Raw genomic sequence first — 26,242 nt, forward strand, 5'->3', positions numbered from 1 at the left:
TAGTTAAGAGTTAATCTAATTCATAAGATTTAGTCTTAACAGCAAAGGCTTTACTATTAATGGTCATGTATGTTGTTTTCTGCCAAGAAAAACAAAAAAAGGTGCTACGTAATTGTGCTGAAAGTCATTAGATGTACTCTAACTTTCCTGATTTATTCTGTTTCCTGATTGAAACAATTAAGACTACTGCAAGGTTCATACTACCTTTGAAAACGTAGTCCATGGTTGGGGGCAGGAGGAAAGTCATTTGTCTTGCTTTCAAGCTATTTTATAAGTTATCTGTTAATGAATGTATTACAAATAAACACTATACAGTATTTATAGAAGTATTTCTATTTTACCTTGGTTTGCTTGGCGCAAACTGGTGGTAGCAGCATAAACTATCTCCGCGGTCTTTTGGATGTCTGGTACCAGAAGCGTCAGTCCCTCTGGTTCTTGATCAGAAGTATCTGGTTTTACTCCTGCTTTAGCTTTGTCTTTTTTAGACCTGTTTGGGGTGGTTCAACAGGGAAAAGTACCAAAGATTAAAGATCAAGATTAAAACAAGCCTTCTGAAATGGAATGTCTCTATGTATCTCCAGGTTAGTCACTGAATGTAGCAATCAACTGTGACAACGTGAACACACAATCTTGATTTGACAAACAGAAGTACATAGAATCATGGAATGGTTTGGGTTGGAAGGGACCTTTAAAGGTCATCCAGTCCATCTGACGTGAAGAGTAAAGACATGAACACAAAGCCAGTGATACTAGTATACTAGTTTCTGCTCCCACCATTTACAGTTTTTGATTGTTACGCCACATGTTGACCTTGTGTTTGCACATTTTCAAAAATACTAGGGAAGCTTACAGAATCAGTATAAGAAAGACCTCTAGTATAAATTCACAGCATGTCTATGAACGACAAGCTAGGCATCACAAGAGAGCGGGTCAAAAATGAAGTTTGTCTCTCTCTGCAGTTCTCTTCTGGGCTATAAAAGTTAAGACCTTTTATTTCAATAAAAAGTTTAACGTAACATAATTTTATAAGACTTACAAATATAGAAGGTATCTATATTATGTTGGATGTTTATAATCAATGTATTTCAAATTAAAATGTCACTTTAAACACCTCAAATTTTTATAATGAAATAATTTGAAAATACAGTATGTACTAACACCGTTGTTTGATAATGTTATTTGCCTAGTAATTTAAGATATATTTAAATATTTTGATTGTGATAACCCAGTCTTTACTAGCACATATATTCAACTGTTGAAATGAAGACATGGTATTTGATAACATTGTAACCTAAATGTGCATATTTAAAATCTATGTTTCAAGAGCTAGCATAACTTTACACTGTTGTCCTGCAAAACTTAGGAGGTTTTAATGCTAACAGCCTCCAAATTATTTTACTGCAATTTCTGTAAATTTTTTGTTTTAATAGCACTTGTTCATTTTATGACCCAAACAAGCTCAGTAGCCAAGCAGCAGTGGTTTCCTCTTTCCCACTACCATACCTAGAAGCACAACAGGAGGCCATCTACACAAGAAAAATTAGGAATTTAATGTTTTGATGTCGAAAACATATTTTAGCAACTACCAAATACTATATCCTTTCTGTATTTCAATCTAGACTGAAATCATGCATAAAGAATGCGTCTCTAAACTATCCAATAGAGGTGATTATAGTAATACTGAAAGTCTTTGTACTGTACCTAATCAAATGAGAATATCCCCAGAGTGCATTAGTAACAAAACTAATTACTGCAGCATGGTATATTTTCCCTGTTCCAGATTTAATCCAAAAGGACGTTAGCCCATTCTTGACTTCAAGCCATATTGAGCTTTCACGTGCTCAAAGTCAGGAGGAAATCATCACAGACAAACAGTGTCGTTCAGCGTTTGAGGAACAGCTTAAGACAAAGAAGCAGCAGCTGCCTCTCCCATTCTTACTTCCAAAATCCTCATCACTGCCTTTTTCCTTGTGGAAATCTAAGCCAATATTTTTAACATAACCTAATACATGTATTTAAGCCCACTAAGCCTCAGCGATACCTGTTTTAACATCACAGACATGCTAGCAGCCACCAGTCCCAAGAAACGTGTACAGATTTAGAACTGCTTGCTGTTTATGTAGAATCCTTAAGATATTTGCTACAAAACGCTTGGAGAAATTTTGACTGAAATGAAATGTCAATGGGCTTATCCAAGAGAGAGATGCGTGAAAAGCAATGAAAATATGATTGGTGAAGATACTGAAAGTGAAATTAATTCTCACAAGTTTATTTTCAAGACAGTTATCTTGTAGGGCTTTTACCTTCCACATGGTTTTACAATTTAGACTACCAGCCTTTTCCTCCTACTTGGTCTTAGAGTAAAACAAAAATTAAAATGTTGGCCTCATTAGACAAGAGGCTTAACGACATGCTTAAAACCTCCTACAGATATACTGAGTTACTGACAGTCAACGACCTAAGCAGCCAAGGAATATGTATCTAGTTGAAGCAGTAGGCACGTGAGACATCTACTCAAATGCAAATTCTCAGTACCAATAAAAGAATTTCCTTTCATTCTCCCTGCTGTCTGGAACAGTTAACACTTCAGCAGTTTTGATTTATCACAAGAGAACGTTTTCTTAATGTCCCTTTTACCACCAATACCAATACTCTGTCCACTGTTATGCTGAGCAAAATAGACAAAACCCCCGTCTCCTCAGAATATACCTTTTAAATCAAGGGTTGGCAGAACAGCTTTACCCTGTCACCTTTAGGCATCTGGAGGTCGTGTGATGGTCTACATTACCAGGCTGCCTAACTCTCCAGTGAGGCCAGAACTCAGATGGTTTAAAAGGAGTTTAGGAAGCAAAGTGCAGGAGTGGTTCCACCTTGGACACCAAGAAGAAACCAGGTCTAATCTTTGGCCTGGCCTTGATTCTGCCTAATCGGGGATTTCAGTCAGTTTCTTGGTGAGTGTAAGCCAGCTGGCATCACAGACCCCCCAAAGCAGACATACTGCCTGATCAACATTTAGTTTCCTCACACAGGTCATGCTTGTCTATTCTAATGGTTATGGTAAAGATCATTTTTTTTCTCGCCTTTGAAGAAAAACCCAACTGATACTGCCATAACTTTTAAGACTCCTATTGATGATGACCTCCATTTTTTCTGCCCTCATTTTTCCTTCCTACCCTTGTTTGAGTCAAATCTTTTGCGTCTAAATAAGAATACCAACTTAGCACGGTTAATCCTGCAAAGTTCGTAAGATGTCGCTACATGGCCTTCTTTACATATTTAGTGTTATACACAATTATTTGGAGATATTTAACAATACTTTATAGCTTGTCAGTTTATTTACAATCAACATACGGTAAACTAAGGAACTCCCTAGACTCTAGATGCAGAAATCTGTCAAAGGTTCCTCAGTGGTATATATTTTCACACGGATTATAATTTGTAAAGATCACACAGTTTTGTCATCTTTAGTTCTCTGAGACAGAACTGAATTTCATTGCAGACATGACCTATTACATTTCATTTTATATTTTTTTTTTACACTAGAAGACCACAGCATCCCTTTCTAAAATCATATCCTTACGATATGGTTTATCATGACTATTAAATAAATGCAGTTTAAAGAAAATTAGATTAGGTACATTATAAGATTAAAATCTTGTGTGAAACAGCTCTGGAATTGCAGATGGAGATGTGCAGCTGGTCCATATACCCATCTCCCTGATGTAACGACACACCCTGGTCTGCAAAAACTAGAAGTCTGTATAGTGTCCTAAACTACTTGGTTATAAAAAGGGAGAGACACAACTGTAATTCACAGCCCTGTGAAAAAGCTGAATGAGTTTTACATATAACTGATGCACAGATGAATCTTGCAACACTTGGAGAAATAAAGGTCAAAGACTGGTGGCCTCTGTAAGCCCGCTGTGGGCTATTGGCCTGCTGTATGGATCCTAACTAATAAATACTTTAACAGGCTTCGTTAGGTTTGGTCTTGGAGGTGGGAAGCAGGACTTTTAGGGCAGCGCAGATGTTATTCTAAGGACAAAATTACAGCAACACCAAAGATGATTTTTTTAGTCCCCGAAACAATTTCTTAGTGCAATCTGAAACACATGGTATTACTTTGTGTGCACATGAAAAAGCAACCTGGTGACCATTCTGCCATTTGTGAGCATGTATAACATGGGCAAATCAAATTACTAGTTGAGAAAACGTCACCCTCCCATCTTGGTGTCATCTCCACTTTTATACTGCTGCCGTGCTCCTGCCTGGATTCCGAGCCACAGCAAGCTCTCTCCAAGCTGTGTGTGATACACAAATGTTTCAGAGGGACAAGCAGAGTCCCAGCTCGAGAGAGGGAGCTGCTGGGAACTACAAGGCTCTCCCAAAAATCTATGAATGAGGAGATGAAATACGAAAATTAAAGTGATAAAGCCAGTAAGATCCTTCAGCTCCTTCCCTGCACTCTAGCAGCCTGATACAATTTTATGTACGCAGATCAGCTAACAGTGTTATCAGACTCCTCAGCAATAATCGTATGTTTTTCAATGGTATTCCAAAGAAACATGAGAACTAACAATACTCATAAATAATAAACTACAGTCAAAAATATAACATTGGGAATACTTAACTGTACATTTTCTCTACTTTTAGAAAACATTTAAATGTCTATATCATAATGTACTTTTCTTTCCACCAAGATTCTGCTTGTGAAGCAAAATTTAATGCAGTTATTTAATACAGGCCAAACCTTTATCTAAACGTTACAATTTTCAGAGTGGAAGAGGAGCCAAATATTTAATTTAGACTTAGAAACTTCCCCATACAATTTTTCAACCATTGAAGAAAAAGCAGACAAAATCATGTCAACTCATATTTAAAGGGATGACAGTCACTAATACATTTGCTAGAAGAGACAGCAGTGTACATGCTAATAATTTAAGCCATTAATTTAGCTTGTGCTAGAAGATGACAGCCTTCTCTTCACGCTGTGCTAAATGAATAATGAATGACACACTCCCAAGGCAACTTTAATTATTAAAGCCAATACTAATACTTACTCACCCATGCCTGATACTTAGAGGTAAGTGTGTTGATACGGAATGATACCTTTATCAAAGTATTCACAAATAAAGCCAATGAACCATTCAGCCCCTCTGCACTAGAGGGACAGGGCTTACAGCAGAATGCTGCTCAGCTGTATACCGCACTCACTGTCTTGGAATAAAACTGCCATAGGTTTGCAACCATGGTATCACTCAGCCCTCGTGGTTCCCCACCTTCTGTAGGTTTCCACAGGTACCAAGTAGAAGCTTGTTCCTTCCAGTAATTCACAGATTCTTAAACCAGTCTCCTGAAATCAGGCCAAACAAGCAAAGGACCGTGCCTTTGCAAATAAACACCGGTGAAAGCCAGTAACCTCCTATGAGATGGCTCCACATACTCCTCCTTGGGGCTTCGAGCACTGCACTTACAGACACTACGCTGCAGCATCCCAAACCAGCAAAGCCTGCAGGACTGCTCCCTGCAGCCAACCATCACCTCCAAACATGAGCCTGAGAGTGCAGCAAAAGAAACTGACAGTTGTTTTGTCTTTGAAAGAAAAATAAATTAAAACAAATTAGGCCTCAATTCTTGGGACCCAATTCTAAAGAAAAATTTTTGTTTGCAAAGTGCACCATTTCACATAGAAGTTCTGCAAAATAACAGCGAAGACAATGAAAAGCCATAGCAGTGACAACGCCTCAGGCCTATCGGGTTGTATTCTAGCACCCCCACGCAACAGGAAAACACCCAGGTCATACCACCAATGTGACAGGCAGGGCCTCGTACATTGAGACAACCTTGGAACTGGCGGAATTAACCCTTAGTACCAGTGTGACCAGCGACAGAAGTGTGAAGATGACAGAATCAGATCTCCTTCAGGCAGTTACCATGGGGGTGGCCAGGATGATGTGGAAAGGGAAAGCATAGTTCGGAATGTTAGACATAGGCTTGCTGTGCTCCACTACACAAATAAACCATCAGCTTATTTTGCCAAACGTAACAATCTGCCACGCAGCTCACGTAGCAGGCGGTGGTTCAGATGAGCCTGCTTTGCTACACGCCAGTAGTTCTCTGCAGCAGCGGGCTCAGCCCCCATAGCAAACAAACGTCTCAAACTCAGCCCGTGTGGCAACCCACTACACACGCCTGACCACCCTCAGATTAGTGATAGCTTTTGACTCCCTAGCAGTCCAACAGAATCATGAGAAATCATGTCATACCTAAATGTCTTCTCCATTATCCAGAAATTTCCCAATTTTCTAGCAGAATATTATGGCCTTTGAAAGTAAATGAAATCAAATGCTAACTGGAGTCCAAAACCAAAACTGTTCCCCTTAAATTCTGGATCCAAGTGGACACTCTTGCTTCAACATGGAGATGACGCTTCATAGACATGCAAGTAGAACTGCTGTTCAGATAAAGGAAAGTTTTGTCTTTGAAAGCAGGTCCCATAATTATGTTGTTGTTCTCGCATTTGACCTAAAAGGGGCAGCAGATTGTCCCATTTAAGAAATTCATGCCAGCACTTGCTTATATTGCTGGCACACCTTCAACTAAAATGCTGAAAATTAAAACCTTCCACCCTAATGATTCCAAGCTGTTCAGGCTGTTGGTGGTGTCATCCTTGTCCATATACTGCTTTAAATACAAACAGTATTATGCTTAAAAGAACCAGTGAAAGACAAGATTTCTTTTTGTGCTGATACATCAAAGTAATACAAGAAAATTGGACAGATAACGTAACTGAACCAACCATGGAATTTTTATCAAATTCATCAATTACTAAAATAATACCCATTGTGCTTCTAGAATTCTTCTTTGTTTTCAGATCCTAAGCTGACACTGAAGAACTAGTCATACCGTATTTTATTTTACCAAATTAAAAAGAGCTTATGAGTAGTAGTTGTGTGCCATTCTCACAGTTTTTAGACTTCAACCTGGGGCAGTGACACAAGAAGATACAGGTTTCCATGCCCATTAAATCTGAGGCTAACAGATGACCAGATTAGCAAAAAAAAAGTGATTGTGGCGGAGAATTTTCTACATAGGTCTATACTGGAAATGGATTACACAGAAGCCAAATAGATTTTCTTTTCTATTTTAAGAAGATTACATATACTGTGATGTACATAGTATTGCCAGCAAGCACAAGCTGACATTTTTAGATGGGTATCCACCATAAAGAACTGTTATTTGTTCTTCCTAATTCTAATTCTATTTCTTTTGCATTAAGTCAGCAAAAAATCCCACCACAGGTACATTACATGCTTGATACGTAAGACTAGCATTCTCAGTCAAGAAGGATCAGAGAAATTAATGGGTAAAGTCCAGTCCATCAGGAGTTCCTAGAAAGAGTTCCCAATAATGGGATTCCTGCTCAGAAAAATCTCTCAGGTATCAGTTGGTGACTATTCTCAGTTTATAGTGAGAGGAAGAACATTCTACACACACCTTTTCCTGACATTGTATTTACCTTCTTTTCATGATGTTTCAGCATATGCTTAGTGACAGCATTAAATTCTGCAGGGAAGGATGGGTATTATTTCCTAACAAGCCATCTTTAAATTGGAAGCAAGTGAACAGAATCAAGAAACAACTAATTGCTGGAAGCAGTAATATTATTAAAAGAAAGAAATGAAAATCTGTATTGCACCATTTGCTTTTCCAACTCCCTAAGGGCAGAAAAAAAGATGATTCAGCCATGAAAAACCCCCAAATCCTCAGTTCTGGAAACTAGAATGGTTGAAGACACACAGAAACAGAGATGGAAAGTTGGCTGTGAGATCTGTACCAGCTACAGCACCTCCCAGAGGCAGGAGGTATTGGGAGGCACGCTAGGGCTCCCTCCTTCTGTGAGTGCTAGTCTGGCGACTGTCCCTTCAAACAGCAACCACATGCAGCACCGACTTAATCGGTCAAATGACTAAAAACCAGGCCCCCTCAGACTTGCATCCTGCCCCGTGAGCCGAAACAGAAGTGCAACATTTCACAGAAGTTGACAGTCAGATCTCAGTGATAGCAGCATTTCTGAAGGCGAGAAGCCATAGTTTTGCAGAGCAAAAATTGATTATAAAAGCAACCATAAAGCAACACCGTGTGAATCACTCAGAAGTGCTCCAAGAAGATTATTTGACCCCATGTATGAGTGTAAGTTGGGGACAGACCTGTTGGAGAGCAGCGGAGGGGAAAGGGACCTGGGGGTCCTAGTGGACAGCAGGATGACCATGAGCCAGCAATGTGCCCTTGTGACCAAGACGACCAATGGCATCCTGGGGTGTATTAGAAGGGGTGTGATTAGTAGGTCAAGAGAGGTGCAACGGGTGCAAGCTGGAACACAGGAGGTTCCACATAAATATGAGGAAAAGCTTCTTTACAGTGAGGGTAACTGAACACTGGAACAGGCTGCCCAGAGAGGTTGTGGAGTCTCCTTCTCTGGAGACATTCAAAACCCACCTGGACGCGTTTCTGTGTGATATGATCTAGGTAATCCTCCTCTGGCAGGGGGATTGGACTAGATGATCTTTCGAGGTCCCTTCCAATCCCTAACATTCTGTGATTCTGTGATTTGGAACAGTCAGAAGAGGCAAAAGAAACACCAGGAAGGTAAAAGTAAGTAGTTTTGGCTGTTAAAATAATACAAAGCTGCATTGTATTTATCCAGAACGTTCAGTTTTTCTTTGTGAAAGGGGAATATTTAGAGGGAAAACTGATTTCGCAGTACAGGTACTGGTTATTACAGAGTAGAATGGGAAAAAGACTGCCGGTCTACATTGTATTCTTCTCCAACATCTATGGCCCAACCAGCCAGGGGGATAATAGGACAATAATACCAGGTTTGACAAGGCAAAACTGTCTTGTAACTGTGGACTACACCAAAATCATCAAGGAAGAAAAGCAGCTAACAATTAGACGGGGCTCACACATTCCCTGGAAGAGAATCTGTGCTTATTATTGCCTTTATAACCGTTTTACAAAGGCAGTTACCTAGGGGCTGGTTTATGGTTACTGAAAGAAATGGTCATTCATGGTTTGTATGTGTTTCCTTAAAAAGTCAGCTCAGCTCTGGAAGGTGTGCAGAACAAGCTCCTACAGCATTATACTGTGACGCTTACACAGCCTGATGGCATCACAGCTGAGATGGGACATTCAGATACTTTTCCATTTGTTTGCTAACGGCTCTGCCGGACTGCGAGTGCTCGCAAGAACTGTCACACAGTTTCTCAGAGGAGGCTGGAAGACCCTGAAGTCTGGCACAGATGGCTCCAGGGCATTCGTTTGTAATTTCACATCATCTTCAGCATACCAGCTTACCTCTGATGCCGGTGCTAATGGACAAACTAGCTGCCATAAAATCACCAACTTACAGAAACGTACTTTTCATATGTAGCACCAACAGATACCACTAGTCAAAAATTTTCAACCATCTCTACAAAGTTAGGGTTCTCACCACAAATAACAACTCCCAAGTCTTTTGCCTCCTGAAACTACTTCTCCCTGACAGAAGCCAAAGGCTTCTCTCCTAACTGGTTAACCTCCGATGGAAAATGCATTGAGGCACCTGGTCCTTACTCAGTGGGTAAAGCAGCACAGAAGCATATAGAAGGTAGTTGGGACGTTTCTTGTAAAAACTACCCTTCGGTTTGGCCCTCCCCAGTCCTGTTCTTTACAGAATGGGCTTCTTCAACAGCTCCCAAGAAATGCTGCTGCCTTCAGACTGGCAGCAGGAAATGCACAGTTCTGCAAAATAAAGATTCACCTCATTGAAGAGGGGAAGAAATTTAAGACAGATCTGAAGCTCCGAGATTCTTGAGCAGCAATCCTCTTTCTGATCAGTAGGCAGTTACCAATGAAGTGACAAGAGTATGCAAAACTACCAGCTTCTTGGTGTCATACAAAAAACCATTCCTTGTAAATAATGCAGTAAAACAGAATATATACACATGAACATAAATCCAGATCAAACAGATAGTATGTTCTCACTCTGGAGTGCAGCACCCATTCAGATAAATATACAGAACTGAATCTTCTTTCACTTCTACATTCATAGTATGCAAGTAGAAAATACAGTTTAAATGAAGGTTAGGGATGACGAAAGTGATTACCTCAGTCGGTTGGTATAGGTATCTACACAGGTCTTCATTTTAGCCAACAAAGTGCCAACAGAAGCTTGTGACTCCAACTGTTCTTCCTCCTCTTCACTATTTTCTCCCGACAGAGGAAGCAGTAACGGCACCATTGATGTGCAGGATGCAATTGCACGGAGTAATTCTAGCAGGGCTCGGTAAAGGGGAACGTGTCGGGCCATATCCAAAACTAAGAGAGAAAAACAGTTTACAAAAATTACTAAAATTGAAGACCCCTCCACTTTTAGTGCAGATTTTTAAATAGAAAAGTTAGATTTTAATAATTATTAAAATATTACTGACATTTAATGATAAAATACAGTATTTTGTAATAGCCATTTATAATTTGTGTTTTAATGGACTCGTCCAGAAAAAAATTGTATAAGATATCTGGGAAACAAAGGTTAGCAAAAGACACAAGAGGACAAAAGTGTTAGCAAGGTATGGAACAGGATTACCACACGCTATATTCATTTCTAGTAGCTTAATATACAATCCTGGCTCAAGTTTAGGCTGACAGTAATCGCAAACAAATATCTATGGAGGAAAAAATGTAACTTATGGTGTAGCAGGGTAGCATTTGCTGGTTCTAATAGCATAAGCATTAATAAAGACAGACTTTCATATCACCCACTTTATTTATAGTTACCTTCTCCTTTGGGAAAATTTGTCTGCATTATTGCAGGAATATTTATGATCGTGAAATAAATGAAGTATTCTACTAAGCAGTCTACCTTTGCTTCTTTTCACGGAGAAAGTATCATTTTAAAAACCATTATGCATTCTTCAGAGCATGCAAAGACTCTGAAGAAGATGCACATTTTATCTGCATACATAAGAACCACAAAACAGCAAAGATTAATAGGAATATATATTAGGTAGGCAAACCTCACTGTCTTAGTATTGCTTAGTGTGATGTATATGTAATATAGAAGTAACTGTGGGTAGAATACAGATATCAGCTCCTCTGACTAGGAAAGACAGGCGGAGACACACAATTCTAATGGATTCTCTAGTACCACATTGTTTATTTCTCTTTTCCACTTGCTTGGACAAATGTGTAAGGGATGTCATTTCAACTGGCTTTGTATCATTAATAGAAATCCTGAAAATGTAGCAATATGCAGATATAACACAGCTGCTTCCTCTGTCCCTAGGATGTGCTATTTTTAACCTAACTGCAGAAAAAAAAATTGCTCTAGTTCGAAGTATTTACAAATGACTGAGTTTATGATAAAATAAGTTTATGCTTTTTCCAGAAAAAAAAAAAAACAACAAAAAGGCCCTGACAACTCACATTAGGACAGAACAAAACATAGAACAACTCTTTAATGCTTCATTTAGCACATCTCACCCTCCAAGCTAAAGCAGATCACAAACTTCATCTCGCCTCACCAAACCCTTTGCTCTAAATACAGCACAATGGGACAGTATAAACAGCCAAGCAAAAGTCAACAAGTTTATCCAGGTTTAAAACTGGATTTATCTCTACTAAGTGTTCTTTGATCAACAGCTTGCTATTCGTATTTTGAAATTATTACAATGGCACAAACTCTTAACTGGGTCAAGTTCTGTTGTGTGGAACAGGAAGAAAATTTCCCGAAACAAAGCATTGATCTGTCAGGCCTGGTATCATGGCCCTAAAACTATCCTGTGACAAAATATTCCATATATTTTTTAAAAAAAAAAAAAAATCTATTGAATGTAAACATTGGCATTAAGAAAACCAGTTTCAATTATCTGTCAATTCTTATATTTTATATATTTTTATATGTTATATATATCCATTCCTTATGTTCAGCCTCCAGTCTTTAGTGAACAATGATTGCCCACAGAAAAATCCCCACAATGTGTAGTAAAATGGCCTTAAAATAAACACGAATAGATCCGACGATGTGTGAATTTAAAAAAAAAAAAAGAAAAAAGAAAATAGGAAAGAGAAAAACAGGGTTGTGAGAGGGACAGGGGGGCAGCAAAAGAAAGGGAGAAAGGGAGACCATAAAACCCCGTAGTGTAGCCCTCTCCAGAAACCACTTCCCACCTGTAGTGCTAAAGATCAAGCAGCTCCTCAGTTTAATCAGTACCTGTTTATTATGAAGACAGTGAGTGAAGGAGAGATAGGACCTCTTAGATAACCACAGCATTTACCTTCTGGAAAGCTTTTATTTATTTATTTTAACCATGAATTTTTCATGAGGCCAGAATATATAAATTCAAATCCTTCAATGCTTGCTTGCCCTCTCTTTTGCTAAATGGATAGTTAAATTCAAAATTACTGCCATGAGGGAAACTGAACTGACATAACTTTAAAATGGGAATGTTTTCCAGAAAGACAGGAGAGAATTGCTGGTTTTAGCCAATTCAACTCACTTGCACTGCTTTGCAATTGTTCTCATGTGAAACAAATGAAATGCCTTCACTCGGTTTAAATTTAAACAATCTTTTAGGGAACAGCTACCAATTTCTTTTACCTTAATGCTAGACTCTTCTAAACTCAATGTCTAGATACCATTATGTGTCTTATGCTATTTTTATCCAAGGCCTTTATTATATTTACTAAGGATTATGACCCATGCAAGTGTGTTTGTCCAAACTGCCAGAAATCCCCCTCATCCCCAATCTAAATCCTAAAAATGTTTATCAAGACTGAATATCTGGAAAAGCATCAGAAAAACTTGCTGTAAAGAACTCAAAATTGGCAAATTACTGCTTATTACTTTTATTTGGCAGTTCATCTACTTTTTGTGCCTACTTTGCTTTCAATTGAAAGAGAATGCCAGACCGACTACAGTATGTGTTTTCTGCAGATACAGCTCTGCTTTCTGAAATAGGTTAAGAAGACTTGAGTGTTTTTTTAAATCTCTATATTTACATGGAATTAGATGCTCCAAATTGGATAATGCTCAATTTTTAAGACACTATGTTTAAGCCACTAGGACTACAAGACACTCCTTTGTAAAATACCTTCCTGGCCCAGATCTACTGTTCGCTGACCTGTCCATCTCCTCCTGGTGTGGCCGGCTGAATTTACAGATGTCCTAACAGCACCTTTCTGGACTGACAGAGCCTTAGCAAGTCCAGCAGCGTTCAAACTACAACCTCAACGTTCAGGTTGTACCACTCAGACTCCATCATCATCTTCACTGCTTTTAGTGTTTGCAGCATATTTAGTTAGTTAGGATTTATGATAGATGTCTTCCCTTTAGATATCGTTATGTATATATTTGAGGAGAGTAGTTCAGAAATATAAATGATACAGCTTTGTAAAAAAAATATTTAGATCCTGTAACAAAGTCCTTTAAAGGAATTGACTTAAAATACTAAAAACACAAATAAAAATGTAAAATACAAATATGCAAATTAACAAATCCTATTTCCATGAAATAGAAGCAATGGAATTGGACTATAATCCTCACATGCAGGTATCTTACCAACTAAGATGCCAGCAATTTGGATTTTAAGCAAATATAAACTTAAATGAAGAACAAGTGTTAAAAGTAATCCATCGTTTCCTTCGAAGTATGCTGTTCCTTAGGAACATACCCAACTTTTTTCTGCCTGACTGAATTGGGCAATGCAGGTGTAGCGTAACATTTTGTTCGAATTAAATACGGTAGCTTCTTCTGAGGGAAGGAAAATCCAACACATCACAAAATAGAAACAAATACTTTTACTTATAGGAGAGCTATAATTTGAGTATCATTAGTACATCTTAAATCTGTCAGAATTTTTTTATATCAGTACTCCAGTTGTGTAAGAAGGCATTAACAACATTTGATTTCTATGGGCATGCACATAAGCTCACCAAACTGCAAATATACAGCATTCTTAAGAAAACGAAAACGGAAGATTAAAATTCTTGGCTTTGTAAAAATGACAGATGGATATATTATCCAGGATTCTCCGTTATCCCAAAGTCGAAAATGTATATATAATATACGTATATATATAAAATATATATAATACTTGTATATAATGACAAATATATTTTTCAAACAGCTCAGTTTGGTGCTCTCTGACTCCCGCACTGAGTGTGCCTGGCCCGTCCTGGCTGTGAGGCAGGCACACACACATGCTTTGGGGTCTTTCACATCTGTCCATTTTTGTGCTGTCGGTGCTCCCCAATTCTGTGGGGCAGTGAATTGCTGAGGAAGGTTCAATCCCCCGTACCAGGGACCAGTTCAGAAGCTCCCCCTTTGCTGACTCTCAAACAGAACCTGCCCGACAGAGCCTGCCTGAACTTTTGCTAGGTTTCCTGAGCAGTTCTTCAAATGACTACTATATGCCACATACTTACACCAAAAAAAGGGAAAGATTAAATTATTTTATTACTAGACTCAAGCAGGGATGTGCACTCAGTTTTTATCCTGCTTCCTTGTCTGCCTTAAACAGGGCCAGCAGGACAGGGTCGCCTGGTGACAACAATGTTGTCTCAGAGGAGGCTCCAAAACCAGTGCCTGGAGCGTGGCTTTTGCACCGCCTGACCCAGTCTGCTTCCCCTGCGAGCTTCCCATGTGCTTCTCAACTTGTATTCAGTAAATACACATCAAGGTCTCACCTTTTGGCTATACCAGTAGTTAACCAGTTCAAACTGTGGAGCATGAAGCAGAGCACAAGCTAAAACCTGCTGCTGAACCTGGAGCGTGAGCAGCCAGCTGCAGGAGACCTGTAAAACAGCTGTGACAGCCTGGGGGTAAGGGAGAGGGGCCGGGAGGTGACAGAGAGCAGCAGGGCAACACCACCACAGTGTGGGCACCAAGACGATGACAGCAGTGCTCTTGAAGGTTGGGATCCCAGTGCTACCACAGGCAGCTGATTTAAAGGATGGTAACAGCACCATCCTTATTACCACCTTTGTTCTATTAATTGCAAGAATTACGAGTTCTAAAAGGATGAGTGGGTATGTCCAAAAAAGAGGTCAATGTCTCACTGACCTTGGTACTTAGCAACGAAGTTCACTGTAGCCTTTCTAGACAACAGGCAGCATGCATATATACTCACAATTCACATTAAAAGTGTCTCAGGTCTAAATTTATTCTGTTGCATTTATGAAAAGCAGCAATCTCAGCAAGGTCACTGCCATTTACTAAGATAGGTAGGGATGGCAAACATCTGGAAAACATCTCATGGTTTAGTGGGATAAGGTCTTATCCCTCCCTCCCATTCCTTTGGGTGATAAAGGTCAAGTTTACCTGGAATCACCACAATTCAGTTAGCCTCTTGCTACAATATTTGCAATTTAGAAAGACACTGAAGGCTAAAGAGGTAAAAAATAGACATTTCATAAAACCAGATCTCCCTTATAGGCTAATAACAAGCAGTCTGATTTGGGGTGGTGGTGGAGGGAAGAGGAGTCTCTCTGAAGTTATTTTAAGAAGTCTTAACAACTGATTAACATTCAAAGATTGTGTGTGTGATTTCAAAACATTTCAATTGCTTTCCACACACCTATTTATTCATCACCAACAAAGATCTATTTCTTACAAAGACCTAAGACTACCCATATGCAATTACAACTTTAATATAATGAAAAAGTGTATGAGGGAGCTAGTTTCATAGTATCAAGGTATCACCTTAAATTGCATATATATCTGTAACAAGATAATGGCCCAACTGAGTCTAATACTCCTTTGCTTTCTTTTAATATTATACAATATTCAAACAAAGAATAGCTAGGCTTAATGGCCCATTAAATAGACAGCACTGAACAGCAATAAACTTTTTTTGCAATTCATTTAACATCCTCACTACAACTTACCTAGCTATGAATAAGATTATAAAACTTATTTCCATTGCAAAGGATATTTAAAACATATCACAAAGAATATGCACATTTACTTTAAAATAAAGGAAACTATTAATATAGCATATCCATTATATCCAAAGATCTTCGCATTTTCAAGCAGATTAAAGAAACAAATAGAGAAGAATAATTTGTAAGAAAATGATGAAAAGTTCTGCTTTACTTGCATCTAATGTGAAGGCCTTCCCACTGCGATGCTCCCTGTGACCAAACTAGGAATTCCTACCCTAAAGGAGTCTACGAACTTGATGTAAAATAAAACAAAACAGACACTTGAGGGAAAAACCCAAACACCTTTACCAGTTTTACACATATCACATTGCCAGATGCATACCCTCCTTGCTTCTGTGCTACGAGAAGAGCTCTCTGTATATGCTCTCAATCTATCTACTGTACATAATTTCTCATTTACTAAACTCACATCATTTAAGGACTTCTTGAATATCAGTTATTTTAGAGGCCCACCAAAGTATGACTATTTTTTCTTATGTGCAATTTCTTTTTACTTCTGACCAATATACATGACTTTCTGCTTTGTTGAAGGAAAGAAGGGTGTGCTGGCAGCCACAGCAGAAGGCACCACTGGAAACTCTTTCCAAATTACAGCCCTTTTATTTGTTGTCTCAAAGAGATCTACCACTGCAAACATGAGAGAGATGGTCATGTATGGACAACTAAAAGGAAATAACTGAAAAGAAAAAGGCATTCTGGAGAGAACGCACATCTAAAACCAGGAAATGTAACTTTAAACCAAAAAAATTCTCACAAATGGCTACAAGTGTGGCTTATATTTAACAGATAAGAAGAGGGAAAAAAACAGGTTAGAACTCGAAATGAACAAATTGATCTCTACAATCAAAGATGAAGTTGAATTCTGATTTTACAATTACGCTCTTATCTTCCATTCCAAGAGGCCTCCTTCTTGCATGGAGTAGAGTTTCCAGTGACCTAAGAGACGCCTTCAAGTCTCATTTCTTATTTCGTTTTGGATCTATTTTTCTCTTATTTCAATAAGACTTTTATCTTCCTGGAAAGATGAATGATTGTATTTTGTTAAATATTCATCCAGAAGTAGCCATCTAATCCTGCCTCTGTTTTAAGTAATGTGAAAAAAAACCCACTGACAGTTATGTGGAGCAGCTGTATTATGAAAATGTTCTGTTCACATCATGCACAAATGCTCAAAATTTACTACAGTGTATCCAAACTTCCCCTGCAAAAAACCCACGAAAATACCTTTGTATTCCAAGACATTTATTTTTTCTTTTATAGTAATAAAGTTTAAAGGACATTAGTCTCATCAATTCAAGAAGCTAAAAGTAAAATAAGACATTCTCCTTACCATGCTACTTACTAAGAAGTTTAAGTCCAACGTTAGGATCACGACTGCAGTACCACACCCACCTACCACTACATTTTTCTTTTTTAGTTTGTTTTACCTTTTTTTACCTCCGAATAATTTAAAAATAGGTCTTAAAGTTCTGTCAATTTTATACCATTTCTAAAACATGCTTAGTAATTACTGAGGACATATTTTTGATGCCTCAGTATGTTATTCACAAACCTAAAACCCACAGCCATGATTAAATTAAAGACTTCATGATCTCATTATCATATTAAGGACTCTCAGTAGCTACAAACACCGCTATTGCAAAAAGCCACACAAAGGAAACACTCATTTTGTATTTTTAATTAAAACCTTCAGACACAGCCTCCTTGTGGCCACAGACACTGCCAAGCATGAGAGAGACCCGCTGTCTTCCCAATAGGGCCACACATCCTTTTGCTAAATATTTTAAAACTGGAGCCGTTCCTCAGCCCCCCTTTACCGCATCTTTGCAAACATACGATCTATGAATGCAGTCCCTGCTGCGGGCAATAGTGTCAGTTCCAAATACGTCATGCTCTGCTGCCTCTTGATTTTCTGTTTCAGAATCAACCCAGGGCAAGCCTCTTTTATAATAGGCCTAATTAACACCCTGTGTTCTGCTCTGTTTTGATAGAAAAAAAAAGATTGCCTACAGAGTATTTCAAAATCAGATCTCTTTAAGAAAACATTAGCCTTTGGGTAAAAATAAAACAAAAGCTTTTTAAAGATTGTCATCTTGTAATCATTTAATTAGCTCGACTTTTTCTTCATTTTTCTTTATAGGAATAACACAAACATTCTCACAGTACCATTTTGAGTATCAGAAAAAATGGCATCAGAAAAGATCAGTCCCCTTGTGTAATGAAGCAGGAGAAGGAGGGGTTAAGCCCCTTACAGGTCAGGACTTACAAACCCTGTGTCAGAGCAGTAAAACAATGCAGGAAGAGTGGGCCTCTGAATTCAAAGTGTACAGTGTCAGGCTCCAAGTTGTTGATTATTATTATTGTTCAGATACAGCCTTAAAATTTTGCTCTTCTAATGTCAGCACTGAGCCTGTTAGCAGTCAAAAAAAAAAAATCAGATCACATGTTAGAAAAGATGAAGGGAAATTAGAAATTACTTAATGAGACTGCACAATCATTAGTATCACTTCAATACCATGTGCATTCTTCCCCTTTCTCAAAGGGACAGGACAGAACTGGAAAAAGGACGAGAGAATGGCCACCAAACAACCCAAGGTACGAAATGAGCTGCTGTACTATCTAAAAATGAAATCAACTAAGACTTTGCCACCTCAGGGACTAATGAAGTGTATCATAAAGGTGGTTTTTTTTTAATTATGAGTGGTAAAAAAGTGAATAGAATTGGACTGATCAATACATTCAAAGGAATAAGTGCACCATTAGAAGAAATAGTGCCACTTGTAAAAGAACATAGCTACAGCACACATCACTGTTAAGCTTTGGAAAAGCTTAGCAGTAAATGCTAGGGAGTAAATATTGTTACAGGTTCAAAAGTAATTAGCTAAATTCATGCAAGAACAGGCCATCAAGGGCTATTAAATGAGGAGACAGCACCCTTGGCCACATACTAGCAGCACCAGGGCAGCATCTGTATGTCAGCCCCACCCCTATATTCTCCCACAGGCATCGGTTTTTGTCCACTATTGGTGACAAAGTAATGGGCTAACAACCTTAGTCTTGGCATTGCTATTCTTACAAGTGTCTTCTAGGAAACTTGGAAAAAAATAACAGTTTAAATGCAATATAAAAGGAAAACTGTGTTCAATTATAGAAGCAACATGCATTGCTCAAGTTAGTTGGTCAGTCATCTGGAGTTAGGGTAGTAGTGTGGCTCAAGGGAGCAGACCATTGCTCTTAGCTACTTCTGGTTTGCTTATTTTTAAAGAATATTTGATTTTGGTGAAGTTAAGCATTTTCAGGAACCTTTTGTTTACAAGTAAAGTCAAGCAACACTTAAAAACTTGTCACAAATGTATCCATTAATCCAGAAAAAAAACTTTGCCAGAAAAAGTATGAGGCATTACTGCATTAGGCCGGTGTGTACGGTCGAGTAAAGAGATAGAATTTCCTGTATTTCGAAAGGACAGAAAAAAGAAACCCAAATGATATAAAAGGCACAAAACACAAACTGAGCTTTTGAAGTGTAAGCGACTACTAAAACTACGCATGGTCCCCAGTTTTGGAGATACGACTATTTCCATGCCACACTGTAGTCCCTGATAACGTAATGCATTAGAGAGATCACACTCTGCCATTAAATAGTGCTCCAAACAATTTTGAAGAGGTGGTCAGGTAATGAAGGGATGCTTCTTGGAGACTACAGAGCCATCTAACATGGGAGGTGGGGAATACATCACCAAGTAAGAACAATTAACGAAAACTAAAAATGCAAAACTCTATATTCATTGGCTTTGCTTGTCTGTATGAAAAATGGCCCAGTAGGCATCAGATTAGAAAGGACGTGAGCAGAGTACTGCAGAGGAAGTCCATACTACCACAGGAGCCAACTCCACTGCAGTGTTTAAGAATCTCTCCTCTGAAAGATCGCTGGTTTTACCCAACATCAGTTCTTTAGAACGAACAAAATATGAAGAAACACAATTCAAGCATAAAGCTATAACCAAATCATGTCCGTATCCAAATCTGTAAAACAAGTGTAAGGAAGCATCAATGTAAAGCTACAGAACTACTCTATATTAGCCAATAAATACATAATGATATAAAGAAAGGCATAGACAAAAGAAAGATATTTAAAAAGGTATTAAGAATGGTATCTATAAAGAAAGCCATTCAGAGACTGCATGAGCATAAAGTTTTTTGCCTGGTCAGGGGATGAAAAAACACTTCATTATTAATACAACTCTTTACTATGGCATTTAGTAAGATAAAAAGGACCAATAATTTCTATTTGAGGCAGATGTAATGAAATAAATCCAATATTAAAGGTAAGCTAGAAGTGTCAAATTAATCTTCCACTTAGCCAAGAAAATAAGAAAAATATTTTCTGTAGAGAAAAAAATTACAAGATTTAAATATTCTTCAGACAAAACCCTTCTTGAAACAGTAAAAATAAAACCAAAACAAATTAGGTGCCAGCTTGCTTACCACCTCATGTTAAGTGTCTCAAGTGCAGGCACTCCACAGAGATTAAAAGAAAGGTATCACTGCTTTCAGAACACAAAGCAGCATTTTTAAGGAAGTTTATCTGGCTTTCATCATCCCTGCACTGGAGGAGGGAATAGTGATTTCACTATTTTTGGCAGAGGAGTGGGCAAGCAGCCACCTTGAAATGGTCCTCAGTCTGAGCATTACCCCTTCCAGCCCATTACACGGTCACTAGTATTTTAGAATAAGATGGGAATTGAAAATAAGATGGAAACCTGCCATTTCATTGCACATGCTGCAAAAATCGATGTGGAAATTCAAAATTAGATAATGAAGTTGTGGGGTGTTTTTAAACCATTACTTCAGCAGATGGAAAAAGGCCAAGACTTGGGTCTTCTGTTCTGTCAGCAGAGGACACCAACATCGTTACTAGAATGAAAGGACGTGCAGTTCCCGTGCTTTATGGCAAATTTTCCATATGTGTGAGCACACCTACAAGATCATGTCCTCAGGGGACAGAAAGGAGTCTACTTAGGAATCTCATTCTGCCTTAAATATCTAATTATTTCGCTTCGCCAAGACAGCAGAGCCCCTGTGCATATGCAAACCAGAACCTTTATCACTTCAGTGTATTTTCTAGAGAATATTTGGTTGTTTAAATACCAAGATGGGCTTTTGGTAAACGCGCAAAGTGCAGGCTGAGGAGAAAAATTCAAGCCTAAGAGCTTCCCTGAGTCTAAGTTATATGAAACGTAACCCCTTGCACTCACTGCACACTGAAATTGCCTTAGAGTGCAAATAGCTCTGTGGTAAATTTATCAACCAGTTTCACTGAACACCACATATGATGGGGAGAATCATCTCTGTGCCCCAGGCTTGGGGAATAGGAGAATCTGCATCTTCTGTGCAACCTCACACAAGTTCCTGCATCACTTATTAAAATGGATCATCCTCCATTATGTTACAGTATAACAATAAAGACTAACTCAAAAGAAAAGAAAATACTCTTTTGTTAATGAGTGGTACTATCTTGAAGTTGTACTCTAGAGAGGCCAAGAAGATATAAATACTGTTAAAAAATGCTAGAGTTTGTGTGTTGGAATAATCTACCATAGATTAACTCTTCATCTAGACTAACTCCTTCAGCCACAGAGATCTGTTTCCTTTGACCTGTACTCAATACTATGAATATCTTCAGAGAATAGTAAGAAAGGAAATACTATGAATGGGGAGTGTCTGCATAAGAGTATGGGAAATGCCAGATCCACTTACAATATTTTATTTTCAAAAACAGGAGAGAAAACAAGAACACAAAAGAAATAAAAGACAAGTGAGACTGTTACTGCACAGAATAATGAAGCCCTATCACTTGACCAAACAAATGAGACTTTCAACTGCTGAAAACGAAAGCCAGCCCTCACCTCAATGTTCCAGTAAGTTCCTCTTCAAATGCATGCTGAGCTACATGCCTCAGCTGATGAAATTCTTCCCTGAAAGTACAGTGAGCTCACTCTTAGGAAAGGCAAAGTAAAAACATCTCAACTAACCCTGGCAATGTGCTCTGTACATGAACAGAAAGAAATGGATTCCTAGTTTGTTTGGTCAAGAAATTTTTAGCAGTTTATCCAATTGTGCTGCCACTAATTGACAAAGCCACTAATATGGAAAAAGACAAAAAAATTGAAAGCGTGTTACAGTCCTTTCAGAAGTCTCTTGTGTGTACCAATCAAATATTTGTGCCCCTTAAGTGGTTAGTGTATCTTTAGCAACAAGGACCAGGAAGGCATGAGAGTTAAAAAAAAAAAAAGGAAAGAAGCAGATGGTACATTTCTGTGATATAATATGGAACCGTAGGACAACTAGTATGGTGTCACATTCTCCTCTGCTGTCATATTATCTTCTCAAAAAGGACTGAGTGTGTTAGCCATGAGAGGCATCATTTAAAAATTAATTTTTAATGCCTCCAGTAAAATCTGTGAATGTCTGTAGCATGCGGTGCTGCACAGCAATCTATTCCAGACACCCAGCACTCATATTCCCAACCAGGATTACCAAGTCTAAACGAAACCATTTGAGATGTACTGTTTCACTAAAGTAAACTAAGAAAAAAATGGGAGGCCCGGTAATATTTACTCTGGATATTTTGAAAGATGCAATGTGGTATCTCAAATTTTAAAGGGCCTGCTGAATGTCTTTACCAACTACCCTCAGAGGGAAAACAAGTCTAGTACTTACAGACTCCCAATCTCGTCTACAAGCAGTGATATAGCTACCAGTGTTGGCTTCCAAATAATGAAGGGAAAAAAGGAACTCCTGGATAAAACGCTCATGGGCCTTAGCAATGAGATAAATGGACCAGGAAAGCTTAAGGATAGGCTCCTTCCGCTCCAAACAAGATTTACTTCCTTGTGCCTTGAACAGTCATGTCAGTGTCCTGTGCTGTTTTCTGTAAATTAAACAGCTATCACAAGATGGTGACAGTCTATTGGCAGAGAGAATTTCATGGAACACTTATGGCCAAAAACAAACACTTTTGAAGACAACAGCCCCTACCTTTTATTTCTCAAGGGAATAATTCAAAATAAATACACAGAAACTAACTTCAGGAATTAAATGAACACCAGCTACATCTGATGTATCATTTGTCAGCTTCTACACATCCTTCTATCAAGGATCAGCATCTAACTGCTTTTCTCCTGAAAACTTATTAAAAAAAGATAACCCATCTGTGGGAGGCGGAAAGGCAAACACCACCGTCTAGTTTCCCTTTATATAAAACATATTACACAGTGGAGTGCAAGGCATCAAGGTCTATCAAAAAAGTATATCTCACATTAGTATCAGAAGAGTGATGTCTAAGTGCATCCAAAGGGGAATAGTAAAAAAATTACAGGCAGATGCAAGATACATAAGCAATCTGTTGCTCGTGCTTTCAAGACAGTCATACTATCCTGTAACCACAGAGGTCCAGAACTTCATAGTGGTCTCCAGCTGAGAAAGAAACTTTGTTTACTTAGTTTTCAGGATTGTCCTGTAAAGCACCTTCAGTGGCTTAGTCATCATTGGAAAAATTTCTGTGATTTAAGGCTCATTGAAACAAACAAACAGAAGAAAAAACCCACCCCACTCCTTGATTCTAGAGTACTGTTTTTCTGAAAAATACTCTGTATTATTTAGGCAGCATGACAAAGAATACCTAGGTGAGAAGCAGGAGAAGGAAGAACAAGGTGAGATGCGAGAAGCCCCATTGAAATCTAGCCTTTACCCTTCCTATTTGTCACTTGATAATTTCTTGACTATCTTTCCCACAAAACTCCCTTCCTTCTGGAAAATCTAACACACACTTTAATTCACTGTGATCAAGGGAGTGAGGGCAGAGGTTGCAAGCTCGTCTGATGTATGCTCTGTACATACAGCTGCAAAATCCACCACCAGCTGTGTAAATCAATGAAGAGCTCTCCAGTTAATGGATTTATGTTTAAAAGCCATATAAAACAATGTGCAGTGCACTCAGAAACAGATAAAGACTGAAGCAGAAGTTACAGTCTCTCAGTGATCTTTGCTAAATAATGATTTGTTGAAAAAAATATTTCCATTAGCTCTGTCAAGTAAGTAAACTTCAGTCTTTAAAGGACTAAGTCTTTTATCTGCCATGCAATCCAGGACCCAATTACAAACCAAATCTAAGCTGCTTTGTTCCTCGTAACAACTAGTTTTTTAATTCTCAAAGATCTCAATGCCATGATGTTTCAATACGTATTTCATAATTACTCCCTATAAATTACAATAAATTTCTGGAACACAGTAGAGCTAGAAGTACAAATCTACAATTTGTTCTTTCAGAAATCTTTTATAATATTAACCACTCAAATGGATAATTTGTTTTGACATTTTAAAAAAATTCTGTTACTAAAGTTCTACTCCAAAAGCACTATCTGCTAGGAAATAGTCTGCTACTTTAGATGTTTTGAAAATATAATAAGCATATATTCATATTCTTTTGCAATAGAAAATAAGAGATTTCATGAGATAATAATTTCATCCTCTTATTCCAAAAGTATTTACAACTAAAAATGACAAATCAGAGGAAAGAAATGTGGCAAAAGGTGATGGGATGGTGGTATCTTCTAGGTTTGTTCATTTTGTTTTTTTAAGATCAGTCATCTGGAAACTCATATGGACAAGATTTGTTCTTTCTTACAAGGTAAGATGCTTTCAGGGATTTGGAGAAAGAGAAACTTGTTTTAGTACTGTTGTTCTCTGAGAGCCACCCTCCTGGACTAGGATCAGTTCTCACTACTCTTGCCCAGTAAGGACCCAATATTCACTTAATGGACTCCTCTAACATGAAAAATTTATGAACATGACAGCTCAAAAACCTGATACTTGAAAGCCCTAACACACCTCCAGAAGCATACAGCCTGCACTCAAACCAATGTGAACAAATAGTCCCAGATACCTGCTGTCTTTGACAAAAAAAAACCTCTTGAGTTGCAGAGAACAGCACTGAATCACAGCTGAAGCATTTTAAAAATTACTAACTGCTTTTTAAATGTACAGTACCCATACAAGAGATTCTTTTTGACACCACTGAAGAAGAGAAAAGTGAAAATTGCTTGATGTCCCATGTGACACTAGAGACTGACAAGGAGAAAAAAGCCTTTCGCCTTTTTTCCATCATTCCCTTCCACCATATCCAGAAGGTCACTATGGACAGCTGGGGCTGAAACCCTCACCTCTAACTCTGGAACATTCATCAGCCACCAACTTCTGAGTTGCTTCAGTTCATCAAGAGAGTGATTGAAATAGTTCCCTCAAAACCAGTATGTGACATGTCACTCGACATCCTCCAAAGGCAGATTTGGCTCAGTTTTTCCTAAACTGTTACTCAGCTGTCAAACTTACCACTTTTTCTTGACAAAATACCGGTGTGCATTCTGACCACATTCACAGACAATAAAGCAGTGGTTGAGCGTGACCAGTGCTAAGAGAAGCTGGTGTGCCAGAAGAACTGGTACTACTCTGTGTCTGTTTAATTAATTTCTTAACACAGAACTATTTTAAAGCAAGTGTGAGAGACTGGAACAAGTAAATTTCTGGTAAGTGAAGACTGACAAGTGCGAACAAACTAGAGGAATTTCTGTAGCTAGCTATGAGAGAATTCTGGGGTTTTCGAAGGATATTCTGGGTCAGTAACTACGTTACAAAATCAAGAAAAAACCCAGACAATAGTCAAAAGGCATTGAAGTTCCTCAATCACAAGGAGAACAAGGTGTAGACACATAGCTGAAGTGTCAAAATCATCAAGCCAATGCTGAAATGAAACACATGAAAGAGGTGTGGATGAGAATAGTAAGACATCTAAAAGTAACTTGTGTTGCTACAGACAAAGGATCTGAGTTCTTCCTCTTTTTTTTTTTTCCAACAGAAGATTAAAAAAAAATACTTTTTGAAACCTGGCTCAAACTGGCCATGCCCATCATTGCTGACTCAAGGGCATCACACATCAATCTATATCATAAAAAATAGGATAACAGCTCCCACAAAGAAAACAGCAGCTGTGTTTAATTCTCGGGGGGGGGGGGGGTGAAGAAAAAAACTAAGGAAGAAGGAAGGAGTGCGGATATTCACTTCTCGCTTATGCTAAGTGAACCAGTTCATCTTAACTTGTGCATACTATTGCATCTCCTAACACACACAGATTTGCTCTGTTGTTCTGCAATTTAACTGAAAGTGTCAGATCTCATAATGAGAAGTTCAGGGAGGTTGTCAA

At 38.3% G+C, this 26,242-nt stretch overlaps 1 protein-coding gene across 3 annotated transcripts in view; it reads right to left on the reverse strand.

The window, feature by feature from the left end:
* Positions 1–26,242, reverse strand: part of BIRC6 (baculoviral IAP repeat containing 6) — a 194,194-nt gene that overhangs the window by 15,508 nt on the left and 152,444 nt on the right. For all 3 annotated transcript variants that reach the window (XM_068415935.1, XM_068415930.1, XM_068415945.1), the window contains 2 exons: positions 10,149–10,359; positions 342–487 (listed from right to left, as the gene is read on the reverse strand). In XM_068415935.1, coding sequence (XP_068272036.1) covers positions 342–487; positions 10,149–10,359 — 357 coding nt within the window. The remainder of the gene's footprint in view (positions 1–341; positions 488–10,148; positions 10,360–26,242) is intronic.

This window comes from Nyctibius grandis, chromosome 1 (assembly GCF_013368605.1).
Source record: "Nyctibius grandis isolate bNycGra1 chromosome 1, bNycGra1.pri, whole genome shotgun sequence".
Taxonomy (NCBI): Eukaryota; Metazoa; Chordata; class Aves; order Nyctibiiformes; family Nyctibiidae; genus Nyctibius; species Nyctibius grandis.